Below are 22,501 nucleotides of genomic sequence, written 5' to 3' on the forward strand. Positions count from 1 at the left end.
CAACAACAGTCCAGCAACAGTAACAACCCAGGAACAGAGTTTGCAAACCAGTGGAGCAGTAATCCCAAAAACAAAGGCTTCAAGCTTTGATGAAACAACGACAATTAATGCTGATTTCAAACAATGAAAGAACGCAGAAGATTTCTTTTTAGTTTTTTTTTTTATTTGAAGGCTTTAATATTTTTCGGATTTTTCTTTCTCTCTTAAATATTCAGCTCTTTTTTTTCTCTCTCTTATTCTCTCTCTTGTTCTCTGTCTCTCTCTATCTCTTTCAAGACCTCTTCTTTATATCCCATCCCAGAATCCTTTAATCAATTAAAATCAACCCATTTTCTCTTACCAAACCCATTATCTTCCCACTCATCCCCCACTACATTAAACTATTATATAAAACTAACCCATTACATCTTGTCCCCCATGCCTACCATAAAAAATTATCATGTTCTCATCCACTACATTTTGTCTTGTCCCCCATTTATATTAAACAACTATATCACCAACACCCCATTACATTTTGTCCCCCATGCTTAACATAAAGAATTATTCAAAAATGTTCAATTACCAAACTACCCCTCCGACCTTATTGCAATTACCATTGTACCCTGAATGTACTGCAATTTACCAAACTACCCCCATCAGCTATAACAAATCAATTAATCAAACTCAACCAAAATATAGCCAATATGATCAATTCTAACAATGTTCATCAACAAATCATATGAACACGGATGAACAACACAACAACAATATCACATGAACACAAATTGAACAACAAAGAACAACTAAAATTTTGATTGAACAATATTTTTAGCAACAAACAAACCTACTTTCAGATTCAACAACAACAAACAAGTATATTCGGATTTCTAAATTCAATAATCATTTGAACTTAAAATCAAATCTAACAACATTACAACCAACAATTCTTATACTAAACTTAAACAAGATTATGAGACAAACTCAAGAAATAATCATAAATGATAATCAACAAACAATAAGATCAAATTATACTAATTTCGGATTCAAGATCAATCAAACAAAGTATGAACATAAATGAAAAGATTCAACAATAATAATAAACAAGCTTTATTCAAACTTCGAATTAAACTTAAACAAAATAAATAAACATATTCAAATCATTAATCTTCAAACAACCAATTAATCTTTTTAAATTAAATCCAACAAAATTATAACAAAGATACATGATCCAAAAATTTAAAAATAACTTCACATTAAATCACTGAATTAAAAAAACGAACTTCAAACAAAAATGAACATGAATTAAATCTATATTAAACAAACAACGGATTCAAGCGATTTAAACTAAATCTAACAGTATTAAACTTAAACTAACAATTCTTCTTCAAAAATACAAAATAAAAGCACATGAAATAAACTGAAAAACTAATTACTCAAAGTTCCATTTGAATCTGAAAATTAAAAAACATATGAACAAACTAGAAAACTATTTCAACGATGAACAAACAAAACAAGAATTGAATCATTTAACGATTTTGGATCTGAAAAATATCAAACAAAAATATGGACAAAATTGAAACTTAAACCAACTAACCGGTTCAAAACAACGACGAAGAACGAAGAAGATGAAGGAGCATGAACGGCGGGGAGCAGTTGGAGAATGAAACAGAAGTAGCTACCGCGGCAAGCATGTTTGGTGAAGGTCGACGAGCTGTTCGTCGTCGATGGAGCAGTGGAAACGCAACAACAATGGAGGACAAAAAACAGCAGCAATGGAGGACAAAAAAAAACAGCAGCAATGGAGGACAAAAAACAGCAGCAATGGCGAAGAGAAAAGGACGCAGCAGCAGCGACATGGATGACGCAGAAACAGCTGCGACGATGGTCGTTTGGACGCGATGACGATGGTGTAGCTGCTGGGAGTCATTGTTGTTCGTCATGGCTGCTCATTCATGGCTGCTTGGGGCTGTTTGAGGTCGTCCATGACTGGACGTGGTGGAGAAGACGACGAAGAAACAAGGGGGGGGGGGGCAGCCATGGATGTCGAAGCTTGAAGGTGGTCGTTTGGTTTTAATGGCGGACGGGGGGTCGACTTGGGTGGTCCGATAAGGGGCTGTGCGTGTGTGCGAAGGTGAGGCAGAGGGGGAAAGGGTAGCTGCCATGGTTGCTTGCTTGAAGCTTGGAGAAGAAGAAGATAGGGAGGGGGTGGCGGATGGTTTAGGTTTTTTAGGGTTTGGGTTTTTTTCTTTTGTTTTGTTTTACAAGATAGGGGGTGTTGGGTATTTGGGTTATGGATTGGGTCGACCCGGTTTGAAAAGGACCGGGTCGTGGGGAAGGTTGGACTATTTTTTGGGCCTGTGGCTTACAATTGAAGAAGTGACCCAATCCGATTTTCTTTATATTTTCGCTCTCTTTTCTTCTTTTATTTTTCTAAAACTAAATTACAAAAATACTTAAATTATTATTAAGAACTAAATTAAGTTATAAAAACGCAAATTAACTCCCAATAACAATTAACGCACAATTAAGTAATAATTAAGTATAAAATTGTATATTTGGACATTAAATGCTAAAAATGCAAACGATGCCTATTTTTGTAATTTTTATTTTTTTGTAAAACAAATTTAATTACTAGCAATTGTAGAATTAAATCATACATGCAAAATGCAACATTTTTTTGTATTTTAATTAATTTAACAAATAAACATGCACAGACAAATCCAAATAATTATTCAAAAATATCACAAAATTGCACACCAAGGAAAATCATTTTATTTTTGAATTTTTTTTGGTAGTAATTCTCATATAGGGCAAAAATCACGTGCTTACAGCTATCCTTATGAGTGATACCTTGCCTGGGGGCCCGTTTATGATATTTTGTTGCTTTCACTCTTCTTTCTATACCGAGCCTCTGTTGAAAAATGTTGAATATATGATTTCAATGTATTTTAATTGAAACTAAGGTTTTTACGAGATAACTGGCTATGGAACTGCTGATTTTGACTTGATGTTTCTGTTGAAAACTCTTATATGATTTTTAAATTGCTCGTCACTGCACTTAGACCTTATTTACTTTAGTTACTTACTGAGTTGGCGTACTCACGTTACTCCCTGCATCTTGTGTGCAGATCTAGGTGCCCGAGCATCAGAGTGAGATCTTCCAGCACTCTCAGAGTTCAACGGGGAACGCAAGGTAGTTGCACGACGTTCACAACCCTGCCTTCCTCCTTCCTATCTTAGTGTTTTGTATTTCAGCCTCATATTGTACTATCTAGACAGTGTTTTTGGTGGTATTTAGAGGCTTATGACTAGTGACACCAGATTGTTGGGTTGTGATGGTGTATTTTGTATTGATTTCCGCATATTTCCGTTGATTTATATATTTCATATGAGAATTTGAGACTTAATCGGTTTTAGAAAAATGGTTTTATAAAAAGAATTCACTGTGCGTGGCCTATCCAAAACTCATCCAAGCCCTCAAAGCTCCCAACCAAACATGCACACAAACCTAAAAACGCCATACGGACTTGCTCGTGCTATCAACTCATCAAAATAACACCAACAACTATGAATTAAACCTCAAATTCATGAAATCATTCAAGAACATCAAATTTTCCAATTTCTCAACTTTAGGTCCGTTTTATACCAAACCAACTCTGATCTTTACCAAATTTTACAGATTTATCTTAATTATTATTTCAAACTTGTACCAGGCTCCGAAACCAAGATACGGGCCCGATACCATCAAGAAAATGCATCAATTCACTTCTAAAAACTTTTATGTTTTCCAGAAAATAATTTTCTTCAAAAATTCATTTCTCGGGCTTGGGACCTCAGAATTCGATTCCGAGCAGGCGCCCAAGTCCCAAATTTTACTACGGAACCTATGAGACCGTCGGATCACGGGTCCGGGTCCAGGTCCGTTTACCAAGAATATTGATCAAAGTCAACTTTATTCAATTTTAAAAGCAAATTTTCTTATTTCACTTGGTTTTCACATAAAAGCTTTCCAGAAACGCGCCCAGACTGCGCACGCAAATTGAGATGAGACAAGGAGAGGTTTTTAAGGCCTCGGATCACAAAAATTACTTGTAAAACAAGTGATGACAAGGTCATCATAGTACGCCAAACAAGTGATGACAAGGTCATCATAGTACGCCACTTTGTTCTCCACATGCTACCTTTAGCTAGGAGCCTCTTTTCCTTCTACCCAGCTCCCCAAAAACAACGTTCGATTTGCATGTGTTAAACATATAGCTAGCGTTCCTTCTGAACCAGGATCAAACTCTTCTTTTGAGTATATGATTGTGTCCTGCAGTGGTAGAAAAATAAACCTTGCGCCTAACTCTATGGTTGTTGCGTTTTTCAAATGTGTGAATAGTGATCGTTGTTTAATTCTGAATACAATATCTTGAGTACTTATGATGATTTAACATCAAATTGTGTATATAAAGAAGAGTTCGTCCTTCAAAGATATAAAGTCACGCGGCCCCTAAATAGAGGCTTCAGTCATCGTTAGAATCCCGGGGCGGGCCAAATTACATAATGAAAGGAGACTTATTTCAAAGTGGTTCAGGTAGCTCAGTTGGACTAAAAATCCTGATGTGGTTCGAATCCGTAGCAGTATGTTACTAGGCACATATTATTAATATTGGATGTATCATTAGGTTGTGCCGAATCAAATTTGCTCAAACTGTGACAGCTTAGTCACTTGGACATTATTGGGATCATCCAAACTTACATGAATCCTCAATGATCATAGATGACCAAAATATGAGGTTTTACAGATTTAAATTGCAAGGTAGAAAGAATCCTTAGAGAAGAAGAGAGACTACTTCCACCCTATCTTATCCACAAACCAAACATTACCAAGTAGAAACTAGAATTCAGATAACTTCTGCCCTTCTAAAAATATTTGCTTTTGTCTAGAATGTGCTCTATTTTCATGTCAGAAACACAACCTCCTTTCTCTCTTTTCATTACTTTGAACGAGCTTTTCCACTAGATACCTGCAACCTCCTACCAGTACAAGTACCGGTAACTTTGCCCACCAAAACTTAGGCAAGTGAGAAAAAATCACCAAACTTTTTTTTCGTCTATGTTGAACTACCTCGGTACTCTTTACCAACAAAATCTGCATCATTTTATCCTAAGTCGCTAAACCAGTATGGAGTTTCCAGCATAGAAACAGCAAAAATCTGAAATACTTCCACTACCCCATCTCCACTTAAATACCAGGCTTCCTCCGCAACAGGCTTCAACTCGCTGCGATCTTACCACTTATGGGAAGCCCTAGGGGTGAAAACCAGCTAAATTATTTGCATGATCACACACTAAAGCCAGTTTTCTAGTTTCTTATGACAGATTCCGAAGGAAGACAGGACCTGTGCAAGTTAAAAGCAGCAGTAATTTACTCTCTTCTATGGGTGAACACTGAATATGGTCTGACTGAAAACTTTAAAGGGAAATCAAGTAAGCAATGACACTATTACTCAACTGAAGCTAGCCTCTCAAATCCACTATATCGTGAAGGTGATAATGCATCGATCAAGCATAGTCTAAATCTATACAGTAGAACTGTCCCAAACCACCTATTTTAGTTCTGCAACACCTGGGTTCTGGAAGGCACAGCATCGATCGGAAAGATCTCAGCCTCTGAAAGTTGTTACATTAAAATCATCCACACAGAATCTAAAAGCTACCGCATCTTGTATCTTAGAACATATTCATCTACATCGTAGAGTACATGATTTCGGGTCACCAAAAAGCATTCCTAAAGTTTTCCAAGAAAATAGTACTTGGGAGAAAAAGCTTCCACCTTCCGGGGAAGGAATGGTTGGGAGGAATACAACTAGAGAAAACGGGTGTATTTTACCTTCTCCTTTTACCTTTAAGCCAGAGTTAAGGAATAACATGATAAACAACCTTGCAAATGACACAAAATGCTCCACCAAGGACATTCATATCACATATATCCTGGTTTCGCCATTGGCATATATTCTAAGCACAAGGTGTATTAAAGGACTTCAGAAATAAGCATAATAAATTAGAAGTTTCGCAACAAACTGAACTGCAAACAAGCTTTTTACAGAAATAGAAAACAAATGGATAGCCATAGCCCAGTGGGAAGACCCTACACCTCAAACTACGAGGCTCGGCATTCAATTCTCCAAGTAAACAAAGTGGCAAAAGCTACTGTCTGCCTCCTGGTTAGGGTGGTTATTGGTCAAGGGGTGGAGTACACCATATTTTAAAAAAAAAAAAAAAGAGTTAAGCAGTGAGTACCATGACAAAGAAAGGGGACCGTAGAATTACTGACTTCAATGGCAGTAACAACACCTTTTAATTATACAGAATGCTGGATCTACACATACAGGATCCAAGGTTTGAAAGGACAAATAGGTTTTAAGAGGGAGATGGCTTCAAAAAAATTGTAAACAATTTAAGAAGGAAATATGGAACCGAAGATGGAGATAGGCTCAGGAGAAAGTTATGATAATGGATAAATAGAAAGGCATATGGCCTCAACAGAAGGCTAACACCATATAATTTGGAACAGTTAAAATGACAAGATCGACAACTTAAACAGCTGGGCTTTGAAGAAAAAGTTCACACCAACATACTCCCTGCTCGTTTCATGTTATGTAGCACAGCGTGAACCCCAACTGCCATTTACTCCACCGCATCTTCGGCCCAAGAAAAAAAGAAGGAAAAAGGAAAAGACAGAAAACAAAGCAACCAACTTCTTTCAATGGTTTGCAGTGAAATTGGTTAAGTGAATGGATATAGAGAATCAAATAGCTGATTCCACCTGGTTTTGGATTGACGCATAGCTGATTGTATATAAAATGAAGCAGCTTCTCATGAGCCAATATTTCTCTATATGTTCCTCCTAGTGCTACGTATATGTCCCACATAGATGAGGATATGATGTTCAAACCTTTTGCCCCCCCCCCCCCCTTCAACATATAATAAATGGACATGAAGCTTCCCCATCCTCCTTTCTAGTCGTTGACATATATAGTCCACCTCATAAAGGTAAGGCGAATGACACCCGTAGAATCAGTATTTCATTCTTAGTAAATTCTAAGGTCATTAATCGATCCTTTGACTTTAATAAATTTAACCATCATAATAGCCAAGAATGGTGTCTAACATAATTGTGCTCGTCGAAACCAATTGTCTTCTCAAAATAGATGTCAAACAAGGAACTCACAAAAAAAAGGAGCGGCCTTGTGCAAGAAGCATCCACGTTAATGAGGATCCAATGAAGGATCACATCGTAAGGGGATGTGATGTTGGCAACCTACCCCGACACAAGTATCAAGCTGATTCTAAGGCTCAATCTCGTGATGTAGGTCACACAGAGATAACTTAACTTACTGTTGCTCCAAAGATCCCCTTCAAACAAGAAACTCACAAGGAAAAGCAAAACCTAACACTTATTACATTATAAAAGAATCTTAAATGCCTACCGGGAATAGGAAATAAATCACAAAACTCTGAAAATCTTTTGCTAAAGAAAGTCCTATAAGGCTATCACCAAATAGGCACCTATCCTAACCAACACTGAACCAAGACACATAATCCAGTTGGTGACATAAAGTTCTAAATTGAAGTCCCACAAAAACAAACCAGAATCAGCAACAGACAACCCATATCAAACAACAACTACTACTACACCTCAATTCCAGGCAAGTTCGAATCGGCAACATCCAGATCATATCAGGAAAGCAAAAGCCTTTTATATTTCAAGTGTACAACATACTAAGATTCAACTCAATGTCATACTGCAACACAACATAGAACTGATGATACATTGAACACACGAAACGTCGGGATTAAGGAATAATTAAATCTATAATTCTCCAGAAAGCTAACAAACCACATTGAGCAAACAGCAGCTCTTTACTTCTTGGTGTCTTTAGTTCCAGCATTGCTACCTCCTGCATCTTTTGTCGCCTTCTTTGCAGTCTTCTCTTGCAGAGCTTTTGCATCCCTATATTCAACAAACATATAAAATAACACTCAAAATCCAATAATAAACAGTTAAATACACAAAAACCTAATCTTGGAAAAAATATATGTACCTTTCACGGCGCTGCTCAGGAGTCAAACCATCATCTTTTCCCTTCTTGCCTTTACCAGTCCGAGCTTGAGCTCTTTCCCGATCTTTTTCCCTCTGATTTCCCCGTTTGATTCAGTCATGGTAACAGAAATGTAAAATTCCAAAAACAAAAGGACACCATAAAACTAAAAGCAAAAAGTAAATCTAACTAAAATTTAATGTACCCACAAAATTCCACACAGAAAAGTTACCAAGAAAACACCATAATACACAAAAGGAGAAATAGATCTCATCCAATTTGAAGTACCCCGCAAAATTAAACACAAAATAAGAGGTAAAATCATGATCATAAAAAGGTTATTGACAATAAACAATCAAATTTTGCTAATATACAAAACACATAACAAAAACATAAAAACAAAAAAGGCAAACATAAATCTAATTAGATTTCACAAAATCTCATTCAATTTGAAGTGCCCACAAAAATAAACACAAAAAGGTACAATCTTTTTACAATAAAAAATAAAAATAAAAAGCAAAAAACAATAGGACACACAAAATTTCAAAAACAAACACCATAAATCACAAAAGCAAGCATAAATTTCAACAAATTTCAAATACCCACAAAACTAGAACACCAAAAGCACCAAACTTTGGGGAAAAACTAACAAATTTACCATAAAAACAATCAGAAATTGAAACCCAATTCAAGAATATGCCCAAATATGTAATAAATAATCATATATAAATTAAAAATATTCATGACTTTTTAAGGATATGAGTCATTGTAAAGTAGCTGAATTGGGACGCTGTGAGGAGAAAGTCTGCACTGAATGAAAGGCGAGGAAAGAGAAAAGGGCAGACGAATAGAGGAAATATAGAGTAGGAGGGGGCGATTTATAATAATGGAGAAATTAAGGGGTAATATTTTAATTAGCTGGTTTTGACTTTTTTTATCAGAATACTTTTCCTAATGCAACGTTGAATTGGCAAAAGTGATAACATCGTGCTCCTTTCCTTCCTTAGTTAAGTTTGTATCGGTTTTTACTTAAAAAAAATCAAATCAAGTAAGTTGATTTTTCAAATATTAGAACCAAACCAAATCAATTAAGTCGGTTTTTCTCGATTCGGTTTATGTCGATTTTTCGATTTTTTCAGTTATTTGTCGGTTTTTTCTTAAATATAAGACATACACTGCCAAACACATATTCCGGCGACCACATTTTCAATGTAACACTATCAAATCAATTGTCCTTTGAGAAATCTATTATTTACCAAAATATATTGATAATAATTGAATCAAATAGTGATGAATAATTTAAGGACTCAATTAAAATATGTTATTTTTAACACGAAATGGATTCTTACACTAAACAAAAGAAAACTACCAATCAAATTAGAATGTAAAGGTAAAGAACTATATTAAAAGTGCAAACTATTAATATTTACCATAAATTTTTTGAAATTTTGTATAACAATATACATATATATAGGTGTAATAATAAATTTGAAATAATTACTCATATAATCGGTTTGGTTCGATTTTTTTCTGATTAAAACCAAAACCAAACCAAATTTGATCGGTTTTTAAAATTCAAAACCAAACCAAAAAGTAATGGTTTTTTTGGTCGGTTTGGTTTGGTTTTCGGTTTGGTTCGATTTTTCGGATTTTTATGATCACCCCTAGTTTTACCTAACGTGTGATCGAGCTGTCAATTTTTTTTTTTGTTAAACTAAAATTTTATTTAACCAAGTGTAAATATGTATAACCACTCACTCATTGGACTCTAGAGACGGGTCTCACACAAATATCCTATCAATTTCTATGGTTCGAGTAATCGCTTTTGGAAAAAAAGATTTTTAGCAACAAAAAAAAAAGTTTCGTCAAATAGGCTATAAGTCTAGTTTGATTCAGAACTAATATTTTATTTGCTTATATTTTCTTAATACGTGTTCGATTAAAAAAATTTTAGCCGATCGTAACAGTATTTAATTTAAAGAACAAAGAAAATTATGAAGCCTTTTGGGTTGGGGTGTGCATTCGATTTATCGATTCGATTTTGACCATTATCGATTATCGATTTGTACATATGTTTATCGTTATCGTTTCAATAAGGTTTCGATTTTTTCGATTTCGATTTATCGATTTTTGGGGCTTATCGATTCGGTTATCAATTACAAAGAAAATTTGCGGGATTCCACGGAAAGTATATCTCTATAAATACGTCTAACTAATATGGACAAAAAGAAGCTAAAGTAAGACGAACACCGTTTATAATATAAAAATTGTGCCAACAAGCACATGCAACGAAACTAAAGTAAGGGATCAAATGTATGCCACCAACACTCCAACGGTATAAAAAAATACATCATCACAGCTAATTTTATTTTTCATTAATTTGAACTTCGTTCCCTTGAGCTTTAAATATAATCATTCCTTAAATGTGGTAGAGGAAATAATAGGGGTAGGGACTTAGGGTAAAGGGAAGGGTATAATAGAATAAGGGTAAAAAAAATTATATTTTTAGTATATCTTATCGGTTTATCGATAAACCGATAACCGAAGAGGACAAAATCGAAATCGATAAATCGATAAACCGATAACAAATAATCGATCCGATTTATTGATAAACTGATTCATATACACACCCCTACTTTCGGGAGTGATTTTTTTTTTGCCTTTAAAACAAAAGTGATCTTATTGTTGTAGACATATAAAATTTATTGAGTCTAATTCATACAAAATTTGAATTAAATTCAATTGGGTTAAACAATTAATTTGGACTTTACAAATTAAATTAGCCCGTTTAATTATTTTCAAGCCCAAGGTCCATTTCATCTTAAGGCACAGACTCATGCCATGTGTCAAGTGACATGGCATATCTAGTCAAACTCAAAACCAACAAGATGACGCCACGTGTGAAATGATGTGGCAATCCCAGTATAAAATAGTGGCCAATCAAGAGTTGATGACTCACATGAACCAATCAGAATCAAGTAAGAGAGTTCATATGTAGCTGGACTGTCTATCTTCTACCATTATAAATAGAGGGGTTACATAATTCTCTGAGGACATTCAAAGTGGAGGAGAGCATTCCGCAATTGGTGAAGGCATCCGCAAATAGAGAGATCAATCATCAAGTGCAAAGTTTTTCTACAAAGGAGTGGTCAATGGAGTTCTTCCCGGAGATCAAACCGAAACAACAAAGTACTGCTCGACATTCTTGGCGATTAAATACGTCACAAGGAGGTCTACATCATCCTACATTCGAGAAAGACGCTTCTCAAGCCCTCGAATCATATAGAATTTTATAGAGGAGAATTAAGGGAACAAATAAAATTGTACCCGAATTATTTTATCAATAAAATCTCTTTTTCTTCATATTATTTTTTGTTGCTATTTATTTTTCATCTTACGAAAATTTGTTGCGAATAAATTTTGGCACGCCCAGTGGGACCAATTATGCTCTTCATCTCTCCTTCTTGCAAGTTGAAAACAACAAACTTTAGATCTACTACTACAATGACCTTCCGCAAGTGTGATGTTTCATGCAAAGATGCTACTGTTTTTGTGTTTGCTGAGCTCAGTCATGTTGGCCCAATCACTCGAAGCAAGTTCAAGGCTAGTGGTTTGGATGGAACCGAATACTTCGCCTCCTTAGAGGTGGCAAAGAAGAGTAGATCTAATACGATGTCTGCAACCACAATCTTTAGGGGCAACACCCCATTCTTATTGTTTGACGAATTTTCTCAAACAGCCTCCAACCTTGGGGAATTTGAGGATTTGGAGGATTCTCCAATATCAACAAAAGTCAACGCCTCAATGACTGACGCAACTAACGTGGATGAGAAGTTTGCCATGATGGAATAGACTATTGAAGTCTTGAAGAAATCTGTTAAAGACAAAGACCTTCAAATCGCTCAACTCATGAACAAATTGGTGGCCTATGCACCTGGAGAGTCAAGTCATGTCCCTCCCCGTTCACCCGTCTTCACCTTGCCAAAAACAGCTATTGAGGAATCACTTGCCAAGTTCAACATTCAAAGGGAAAAGCAATCCACTTCAGTTGCAACGTTATCTGTCCAACAATTGCAAGACATGATAACAAACACCATCAGAGCTCAATATGGCGGACCATCGCAAAGTTCGTTGTACTACTCTAAGCCTTATACTAAGAGGATTGACTGTCTAACCATGCCAACCAATTATCAACCACCAAAGCTGCATCAATTTGATGGCAAAGGGAACTCAAGGCAACATATTGCCCACTTTGTCGAGACTTGTAGTAATACTGGAACACATGGTGACCTTTTGGTAAAACAATTTGTTCGTTCTCTGAAAGGGAACGCATTTGACTGGTATATTGACTTGGAGCCCGAGTCTATTGATAGCTGGGAGCAACTTGAGAAGGAATTCCTCAATTGTTTTTCAGTACCCGGAGAACTGTAAGCATGATAGAGTTGATAGGCACTAAGTAAAGGAAGGACGAGCCCGTGGTGGATTACATTAATCGTTGGAGGGCGTTAAGTTTGGACTGCAATGATCGTCTTTCAGAAATATCTGATGTGGAGATGTACATTCAAGGAATGGGCTGGGGCCTTTTTTATATCCTACAAGGGATCAAACCGCGAACTTTTTAAGAATTTGCAACACGGGCTCACGACATGGGGTTAAGCATCGCAAGTCATGGAAAGGCATCTCCATTTGCTGATCAGAAGGAGTTCAAGAAAAATGTTGCATCAAATCACCAAACCAAAGAATCTATGTCGGTGAAAGCAACTTCCGTGAAAGTCACAACCAAGCAAAAGTTGAAGGAGGATAAGACACCAAGTCAATATCCCAAAGAGGAGAAACGTCGTCCTACCTTGAAGGAATTAGAGGCAAAAGTTTATCCATTTCCAGGTTCAGAAGTACCTACAATCCTTGATGAATTGCTCGCTAAGAAAGTCATCGATCTCCCTGAATCAAAAAAGGCCAGAGGAAATTGGTAAAGTTGGCGATCCAAAATACTGCAAGTTTCATCGCGTCCTTAGCCACCCTACAGAGAAATGCTTCGTCTTGAAGGGGAAAATCATGACTCTTGTAAGTGAAGGAAAAATTATCATAGACATGGATAAAACAGCAAAAGCAAATCATGCAAGTACCGTGCTCAAAGAAAAGGAGTGTTCAAGGTTGCAAAACGCGTCAAGCACTGCCTTCTTACAATATGGAAATTTCGAGCCCGTTGAAGTTGATCTTCCAAGGAAAACTCTTGAAGGTTCACTAAAGCTGGACACTCAGTCCAAAGACAAAGATGATGAGGGTTGGACTCTAGTCACTCACAAGAAACGAAGACATCAAGAAGTTCTAAGGCTACAACTTCCTAAGCCAAGAGCAAAAATAAGCGATGTGGATATGCTACAACCACCAAGAATTATCAAATCTTCCATTAGCAAGAAGATTAATGGTGCCTTATCGCCGAAGTTTCGAAAGCCTATCACATTGCATTAATTCTTTCCTGGAAAATTCTTTCATGGAGGTCACGTTAGTGCAACTCATGTAGTTTCTAGTACTGATGAAACAAAGGAAAGCAACAATGAGCTTGCTCCAATGAAAATACAAGAACATCATGATAATGGAGAAGTTGTTACATGTTATGGAACAATTTCCTTCACGGATGATGACTTGTTGTTATGGTCTAAGCCACATAACAGACCTTTGTTCGTTGTAGGGGCCATTAGAGAACAACACCTCAATCGCATACTTGTTGATGATGGTTCGGCTGTGAACATCATGCCAAAGATGGTGCTAAAAAGTTTGGGATCTCTATCGATGAGCAATCCAAAAGTAACTTAACAATCCAAGGTTTCAACCAAGGAGGACAACGATCCATAGGTATGATCCGCGTGGGATCATCCATTAGTGAGATGAAGTTGAACACTATGATTCACGTCATAGATGCTAAAACATCATACAACTTGTTGCTTGGACGTCCTTGGATTCATGAGAATGGGGTGGTATCATATACTTTGCATCAATGTCTGAAGTACAGAAGGGATGGAGAGATAGTCAAAATTGATGCAGACATCAAGCCTTTTACTGAGACAGAGTCATACGTTGCAGATGCAAAATTCTACTTAGATTCTTGTGAACCGAAAGTGGAGAGACCATCATCAGTTGACGAAGCTGATGTCAATTCAGAAGAAGAAAATGAGGCTCAATGGACTGCCACCAAGCTGTCTAAGAAGAGAACTGAAGAAGCCTTCATTAAGCTATCATCATTTGAAGGTGACATACAAACAAAGATTGATAAGGAGCATCTAGTTTTTTGCTATATTACGCATAAGCATCGAAATAAAGGACAACCCCTATTATAAGAATGTACTGCAAAGAAGAAAATGAGTCACATAACAATACAAGATTTTAAAGAGCATATGACTGTCCCAATTGCACAAATCCCATATGTGAATTGCGAGTTTGCTAAAGGCAATCTCCAAGCTGATAAGATAAAAGGGCACTGTGATCCTAAGGCCTTCATACTGCTTGAAAAGTCTGGTTACGACTTCTCCAATCCATCAAAACTAGGAGAACTCAAAGACGAAGTCACTGGTGAAAAGATACATGGGCTCAATGAGTCCCAAATAAAGTTGAGAAAGCAAGGGCACTACATCGCCACTCCAAAGTATGGGTTGGGATTTAGTTTGGCAGAGCCTCTTCGAATTTTATCTAAGTGAAGCAAAGAGATAGCTTCATCACAATACACCTCGGTAGAGGAGATGAAGGAAGTTAATGGCAAGAAAATAAAACAACGGACTTTAGTGTTCGATCGCATTTGAGGCTCAACCCCTCGGGTCTCGGTGTTTGAAAGGCTAAGTCACAAAGGTGAACGTGTATCTTCCAGACATCTAAAGGAAGTTTTCACTACCTCAAAGACCTCTATCTTTTGTCGCTTGGGAACCACAAGGAAGTCACCATCTAAAAAGATACTGGCAAAACATAAGGATGAAGTCCATGAGGAGCGGGATCATTTTGAAGTTGTTGCTGACAAAGAAATATGTAGTGTTTTCCCATCACGTATGAAGAGGAAGTCTATTTTGTCAATATCCACAGATAGTTACTAAAGGTGCAAAGGAGAACCATTGTTTACACTTTCCAGGCTCATAAAGAAGTAGAGAAAGAGAAAGAAGCCATGCCGACTATCCAAGGAAGTCAAACAGAAAAGTCAGACTTTATGGAAACATCCTATCACATAACTGTGGAAGATAGTCCATGCCTTGACATTGATGATGAAGTACATGAGGCTCCCCCTCAACAAGAAGATGGCGGACAATCGGCTGTGGATGATCTTAAGGAACTCAATTTAGGTACTCTAGAAGATCTACGCCCCACCTTCATTAGTACACTTCTTACGCCTCAGGAAGAGGAGGAATACTCCAAGTTATTGACTGAGTACAAAGATGTCTTTGCTTGGTCGTATAAAGACTTGCCTGGTCTTAGTCCTAAGGTAGTCGTTCATCATTTGTGGATCAAAAGTGGAACATGCCCTGTGAAGCAGTCGCAACGCATGTTCCGACCTGAGCTAGTACCACAAATTGAAGTCGAAGTCAACAACTTTATCGAGGCGGGATTTATTCAAGAGATGAAGTACCCATCATGGATATCGAATATTGTACCTGTCAAGAAGAAGAATGGTCAAATACGTGTTTGTTTTGACTTTCGAGACCTAAACAAGGCATGTCTGAAAGATGACTTTCCACTACCAATTATTAAACTCATGGTCGATGCTATAACAGGGCATGAAGCTATGTCATTCATGGATGGGTCCTCCAGATACAATCAAATCAGAATGTCCCCAAAAGATGAAGAGTGTACTGCTTTTCAAACTCCAAAAGGGATATATTGCTACAAGGTGATGCCCTTCGGTCTGAAGAATGTTGGTGCCACCTACCAACGTGCGATGCAAAACATCTTTGATGACATGTTTCATAAGAATGTTGAATGCTACGTCGATGACTTGGTGGTGAAGACGAAGAGTAGGCGTTACCAACTTGAAGACCTTCGAATTGTTTTTGAAAGGTTAAGAAAATTCGACCTGAAGATGAATCCACTCAAGTGTGCATTTGGAGTTACCTCAGGAAAGTTTCTTGGCTTCATTGTGCGTCATCATGGAGTTGAAGTTGATCTTGCAAAGATTGACGCCATCCAGAAAATGCTTAAGTCAAAGAACTTGAGGGAGCTTCGAAGTCTCCAAGGAAACTTAGCATTCATCTGGAGGTTCATCTCTAATCTGGTCGGACGATGTCAACCCTTCAGTCACCTATTGAGGAAGGATATCCCTTTTCATTGGGATCAGTCATGTCAAAATTCTTTTGAAAGCATAAAAAAATACTTGCTGAATCCACTTGTGTTGGGGGCGCCAATGCTTGAGAAGCCATTGATACTCTACATCGCGGCACAAGAACGTTCACTTGGAGCACTACTTGCTCAAGAGAATGAGGAAGGAAAGGAACTAGCCTTGTACTACCTTAGTTGAACTCTGATAGGATCTTAGTTGAACTATACGCCTGTTGAGAAAATATGCTTAGTGTTACTTTATGCGATAAAGAAGCTAAGGCATTATTTTGAAACATACGCCATCAAACTCATCTCTCGAGCAGATTCCGTGAAGTTTGTGATGACTCGACCTGTTATTTCTGGAAGCCTAGCAAGATGGTCCATATTGTTTTACCAATACGAGATCACATACACACCCCAAAAGGCTGTAAAAGGACAAGCACTAGCCAATTTTCTGGCTGATCACCCTCTTCCGACAGAATGGGAGCTTTCAGATGAGTTTCTAGATAAAGACGTTTTGTTCATTAAAGAACTGCCACCATGGACAATGTTCTTTGATGGATCTGCACGTCATAACGGTGCAAGGGCAGGTGTTGTGTTGATCTCTCCAGAAAGACAAGTCTTGCCATTCTCCTTTGTTTTAGGTGAAACATGCTCCAACAATGCCGCACAGTACCATGTTTTGATCTTGGGTCTCGAAATGGCGTTAGACATGAAGATTCTATAGTTGGAGATCTACGACGACTCTAAGCTGATCATCAACCAACTTTTGGGGAGTTACGAGGTAAAGAAGGAAGATCTCTTGCCATACCATCAATATGCTTCTGGTTTACTTGAAAGATTCGACCAAGTGTTCTTAAACCATATCCCAAGAGAAGCGAATCGTAGGGCCGATGATTTTGCTAACTTAGCCATGACCATGGTACTTGGAGAGAATGAGTTGTGTGTCATCGATGGGTTATTCCTAGACTTTTTAATCTTCAAATCAATGAAAGCCATCATACATCTGTTCGAGTGATTGAAGAGAAAGATTGGAGGAAACCACTGATAGAGTACCTTGAACATGAAAAGTTACCTAAGGATCTGCGACAAAGAACAGACATCAAACGAAGAGCACCGCGATTCATCTTCTATAAGGGGACATTATTTTGCCGCTCTTTTGAAGGACTATTCTTGCGATGTCTTGACAAAGAAGAAGCCTGCCAAGCGATGAAGGAAGCACATTCTGGCTCATGTGGAGCACATCAATCTGGTCGCAAGCTCCATTTTTGCATCAAGAGGATGGGATACTACTGGACGACAATGGTGAAGGATTGCATGGAGCATGCCAAAAGATGTCAAGCGTGTCAATTTCATGCCAACTACATCCATCAAGCTCCAAAGCCTCTTCATCCAACTGTAGCTTCATGGCCTTTTGATGCATGGGGACTTGACGTTGTTGGACCGCTTCCAAAGTCATCAAAGGGACAGATGTACATATTGGCCGCTACAGACTACTTCTCTAGATGGGCTGAAGTTGTTCCACTCAAGGAGGTAAAAAAAGAAACTGTTGTCGATTTTATCAAGTCGTATATAATTTTAAGGTATGGCATACAAAGATACATAATCACTGATAATGGAACACCATTTGAAAACAATCTCGTGAAGAGTCTATGCGAGAAGTTTGGTTTTTTCAAGCAACATAAGTCTTCAATGTATAATGCACCTGCCAATGGCCTTGCTGAAACTTTTAACAAGACACTTGGTAACCTTTTGAAGAAAGTTGTTGCAAAGAACAAGAGAGACTGGCATGAGAGAATCGGTGAAGCTTTGTGGGCATACCGGACAACCTTCAGAACTTCTACACAAGCAACTCCTTACTCTTTGGTATATGGCGTAGAAGCAGTCCTGCCGTTGGAGCAACAAATTCCATCATTGTGGATAGCAATCCAAGAAGGACTCACGTCCGAAGAGAATGCTCAACTTCACCTAGCAAAGTTAGAGGCACTGGATGAGAAAAGATTGGAAGCGCAACAAAAATTGGAGCGCTATCAAGCTCGACTAGCTAGAGCCTTGAATAAGAAAGTGTGGCCACGATCATTCCAAGTGGGAGACTTAGTCCTAGCTATTCGACGACCCATAATCCTCAACAAACGCATAGGCGACAAGTTTACCTCAAAATGGGATGAGCCATATGTTGTGAAGGAAGCCTATTCAAGTGGCGCATACAAAATTGTCAATAATGATGGTCTCAGAGTTGGTCCGATCAACGGAAAATTTCTGAAGCAGTACTTCCCATGAAAGTCACCTATGTTCCTCGATGTACGAGCCTAAACTACAAGTTATGATGCTCTTCGACGTACGAACCTAAACTGCAAGTCATGATGCTCCTTGATGCATGAGCCTAAATTGCACGTTGCTACACTCCTGGCCCGCATGAGTCTAAACTGTGTACGGCCAAAAAAAAAAGAAGTCCGCTAGGTTGAAAACCTCGCGAGAGGCAGCCTAGGCAAAAATTAGGACATAAAAAAACAAAAAGAAACTCATCCCTCTGAACTACGTTATGACTTGATCCTCTTCACCGAGGTACGTAGGCAGCTTAGACTTTCATCCTAAGTTCAGCCGCATGAGTTTTAAAAAAAAGGTTTGGCATCATCGAATCATTACATTAATTCTTCCAAGTGTAGAGGCATATATCTATGAGGAAAAGGAGACGATTTGCTTTGAAGTACAAAAGATGTTTTATTGCTTCAATAGTACACAAGTTGATACATCCAAAAATGTAGAGACAACAGGAACTAGACATTTTTCTATACAAAAGTCTAAATCATGAAGATGATCGTAAACTAGGCTTTGTTGGTGGCATGTCTAAATGCTTTTCCAAGTGTGTATGACATCCTCAATTGTTGGTTGAAGGTCCCAATCACCAGGGAGCCGCCATTGATGAACTTCAAGAATATCAACAAATCAAGTGCAACAGTTGGTGAAGGGGTGGCTCCACATCTTGTATGATATCTCGGGCTGATATTCGGACTCTTTGAACTTCTTTGCGAGTCTACAAAAGAAATAAATGAATAGATAAGATTTGTGACACATATAGACAAAGCTACTACATGCAATACTATAGAGTCAATTTCAAGAAGAAAAAAAAATATTTGTAGGACAACTCAGAGAGCATAGAGCTGGAAAGCAAGCTCGACAGACGACGAGATCAACTTTAGAAAACTACTTCAGTCCATCTTGAAGACGTTCTGCTCTTAACATTTTATATGTTGTAAATTTAGATGTCTAGTTTGTAATATCACAAACTGTTTGCAATTTGGAGGCCCCGAGCTCAAGATATGATTTTTTTGCCGGAACTACACGAATCTAAAAGTTACTGCAGCTAGGTGGACTTTGAGAATTTTCTGTTTCTAGCTTGAAGGGATTTCTGCCACGAAACTCATATGTATTGCAGCCCTATGTGTGTACTTTCTAACGGTACAAACGGATCGCAATTTGGAGTTTTCTAGCTCGATATATGAATTTTTCGACAGGAGTGTGCAAAGCAGAAATAAACGCAAGATAGACATCAGGAGTGACTTCAAAGTAATATCTCGACCAATCCAAAAGAAGTTCTTCCACGATATTTTCAAGTATTATAGGTATAAAACTTATCTTTTCTATGGTACAGACTTCCTGGGATTCCGACACCCGTAGCTTGAGATATGAAGTTTTCTACACAAGTGCGCAAAGCTGGATCGCAAGTGCAGCAGACGTTAGGAGCAAATTCAAACTACTGTTGCGGGCAATCCGAAAGAAGTTCGTCCATGATATCTTCAAGTCTTACAGAAATTGTAGTGTTCTTTCCAATGGCATAGATGTCTTGTGATTCTGACACTTGAAGATCGAGATATGAATTTTTCCACGAGTATGCACAAAGTTGAATAGCGAGTTCGGCAGACAGGTGAGCCAATTTCAAAATATTGCTGCGGCTAATCTGCTAGGAATCCTTCCACGATATTTTGGGGATTTCCTTATTTCTGAGTCTTCTTTCCAGTGGCGTAGGCGGCTAGTAATTTGGAAGTTCCTAACTTGAGATATGTGTGTCCCAATGATAGCATGCAATGCAGTGAAGCCGAAATGACAGACTTGTGCATCGCCTTCAAAAGATCATTCCGACTTGTCCCGATGGAATTTGGCCTAAATTTTGGATATGTCACCATGGTGCAAGTTTTGATTCTGCAGAACCTAGCGTATTGCAGTTTGGACACTCCTAGGTTGAGATACAATTTTTTCAATGTATGAAATGCTATGAAGTCAAAACAGTAGAGACGCGCCAAGTGCTTGCTCGCGGAAGTTGGAAAGGCCTACTCCAGTTGTCTTCCTCGAAAACCTGCAATGACGCGATGTGGTACTGGTTCGCTCATCAATGATGAAATATTGTCTCTCCAAGCCTTCAAGAGTAGAATTATCACCGAGGTTGAAAAGGTCTAATCCTAGTGTCACTCACCGAGCCGCAAGGAGGGATGTCTCGTGCATATTCTTAGTGATACCAAACAACTTGCAAACTGTTGAAAACTTGCAAAAAAAAGGGATTATGGAGCCCTTGGTGCTAACAGCACGAAGTTTCTGCGGGTATGATACTAGTACCACAGACGCTTTAATTGGGCATGATGTAAATTGGTCCAACGTCATAAAGCTTTTGATGTCATATTATGGTGTCGACGATGTAAATCTTCAATTCAGCTGTAAGTATCAATATCGACAACGACGGGACGCTTCATTTTGACATTGCTGCTATCTTCCTGTAGATTACAGTAGCTTCTGTTTGCGGTTCCCGCTCATCGAATTTGTTGACTACAATAGAAGGAGGCATTCGACGCACCAGTTAAGACTTTCTGCTTTCGGACAAATGCTTCATGGAGTGATACAGTCATACAGATGATGTCTTTAGTTCAGTAGCTCTGTTGGTGCACGAGTAAGATTTCTCCAAACCTCATGTTCCATGAAAAAAAAATGGAGAGTTAGCATGACCAGTAAAAGAAAGATACAAATTAGCATGGAAAGAGAAGTTGAAATTAAGGAGCCTCATTAATCTCTATCTCAATCATGAACCAAGTCGTTGAATATCCGACACCGGCAGTTCCAACCAGTCACGCACGAGCAACATGGACGACGGCACGATGAGCAACTAGAAGCAAGCAGTGATAAAGAAGATCAGCAGCGTCGGACACACCGTTCAAAGTAGGCGATTTTCTATATTTGAGAATAAGTGCTAGCAGCCAAAGAAGAAATCAAGAAGGAGGACTTGAAAAGGAACCGTGGAACTTGAGGCAAGTCTTGATAAAAAGTTGTGGTTGATGCACCACCTTTTATAAAAATAAGATGGAGCAGTAGTTGACATCTACTTGGAAACGAAGAGCTCGAAGAATAATCAAATTTGTCTTCTTGGAAAAGTGGCATTGAAAAAGAATTGGAGGAGTAAGAATCCTTGTTCAAGTTATGTTGCGACAAATAATAGTCCGTTTCCTTTCCTAAATCAAACTTTGGTGCTAGATTGGTTTGGCGTAGGAACTGCAACATTTTTTTTTTTATAAAAAACTTTATCATAGATGTGCTATGTCTTGACTAAGGCCTCTTGAATATTATCATGTGTTCTTTGAGAAAAAAAAATGTTACTGCTTATCCAAATATGCATATGCTTCATGAAAAGATGTGGAGTAATTATTGTCCCAGGTACTTCAAGCCTCGTCTAAGGTTCAACAAGTCGATGCCTAGACAATCTTGAAGTAGAGGATATCTGTAGACATAAAATTTATTGGGTCTAATTCATACAAAATTTGAATTAAATTCAATTGGGTTAAACAATTAATTTGGACTTTACAAATTAAATTAGCCCGTTTTATTATTTTCAAGCCCAAGGTCCATTTCATCTTAAGGCCCAGACTCATGCCATGCGTCAAGTGACACGGCATATCCAGTCAAACTCAAAGCCAACAAGATGACGCCACATGTGAAATGATGTGGCAATCCCAGTCTAAAACAGTGACCAATCAAGAGTTGCCACATGTCTAAAATGACATATCTTGACCAATCACAAACAAGCTTATCACGTAGCTTATGTGATAAGTTTGATGACTCACATGAACCAATCATAATCAAGCAAGAGAGTTCATATG

The 22,501-nt window shown here is 38.0% G+C and overlaps 1 protein-coding gene across 1 annotated transcript; it reads right to left on the reverse strand.

Annotated features, from left to right (window-relative positions):
* Positions 1-7,702: 7,702 nt before the first annotated feature.
* Positions 7,703-9,044, reverse strand: LOC104222519 (uncharacterized). The gene is made up of 3 exons (XM_009773748.2): positions 8,827-9,044; positions 8,070-8,172; positions 7,703-7,978 (listed from the first exon to the last, which is right to left on the reverse strand). The coding sequence occupies exons 1-3, from the start codon at positions 8,831-8,833 to the stop codon at positions 7,888-7,890; spliced, it is 201 nt and encodes a 66-aa protein (XP_009772050.1). The 5' UTR covers positions 8,834-9,044; the 3' UTR covers positions 7,703-7,887.
* Positions 9,045-22,501: the final 13,457 nt, after the last annotated feature.

Source organism: Nicotiana sylvestris, chromosome 1 (assembly GCF_000393655.2).
Source record: "Nicotiana sylvestris chromosome 1, ASM39365v2, whole genome shotgun sequence".
NCBI lineage: Eukaryota > Viridiplantae > Streptophyta > Magnoliopsida > Solanales > Solanaceae > Nicotiana > Nicotiana sylvestris.

Bases quoted from the DNA above. Each gene is read 5' to 3' on its own strand.
- LOC104222519 (XM_009773748.2), bottom strand. The intron at 7,979-8,069 runs GTACATATATTT...TGTTGAATATAG, and splicing joins CCTGAGCAGCGCCGTGAAAG to GGATGCAAAAGCTCTGCAAG.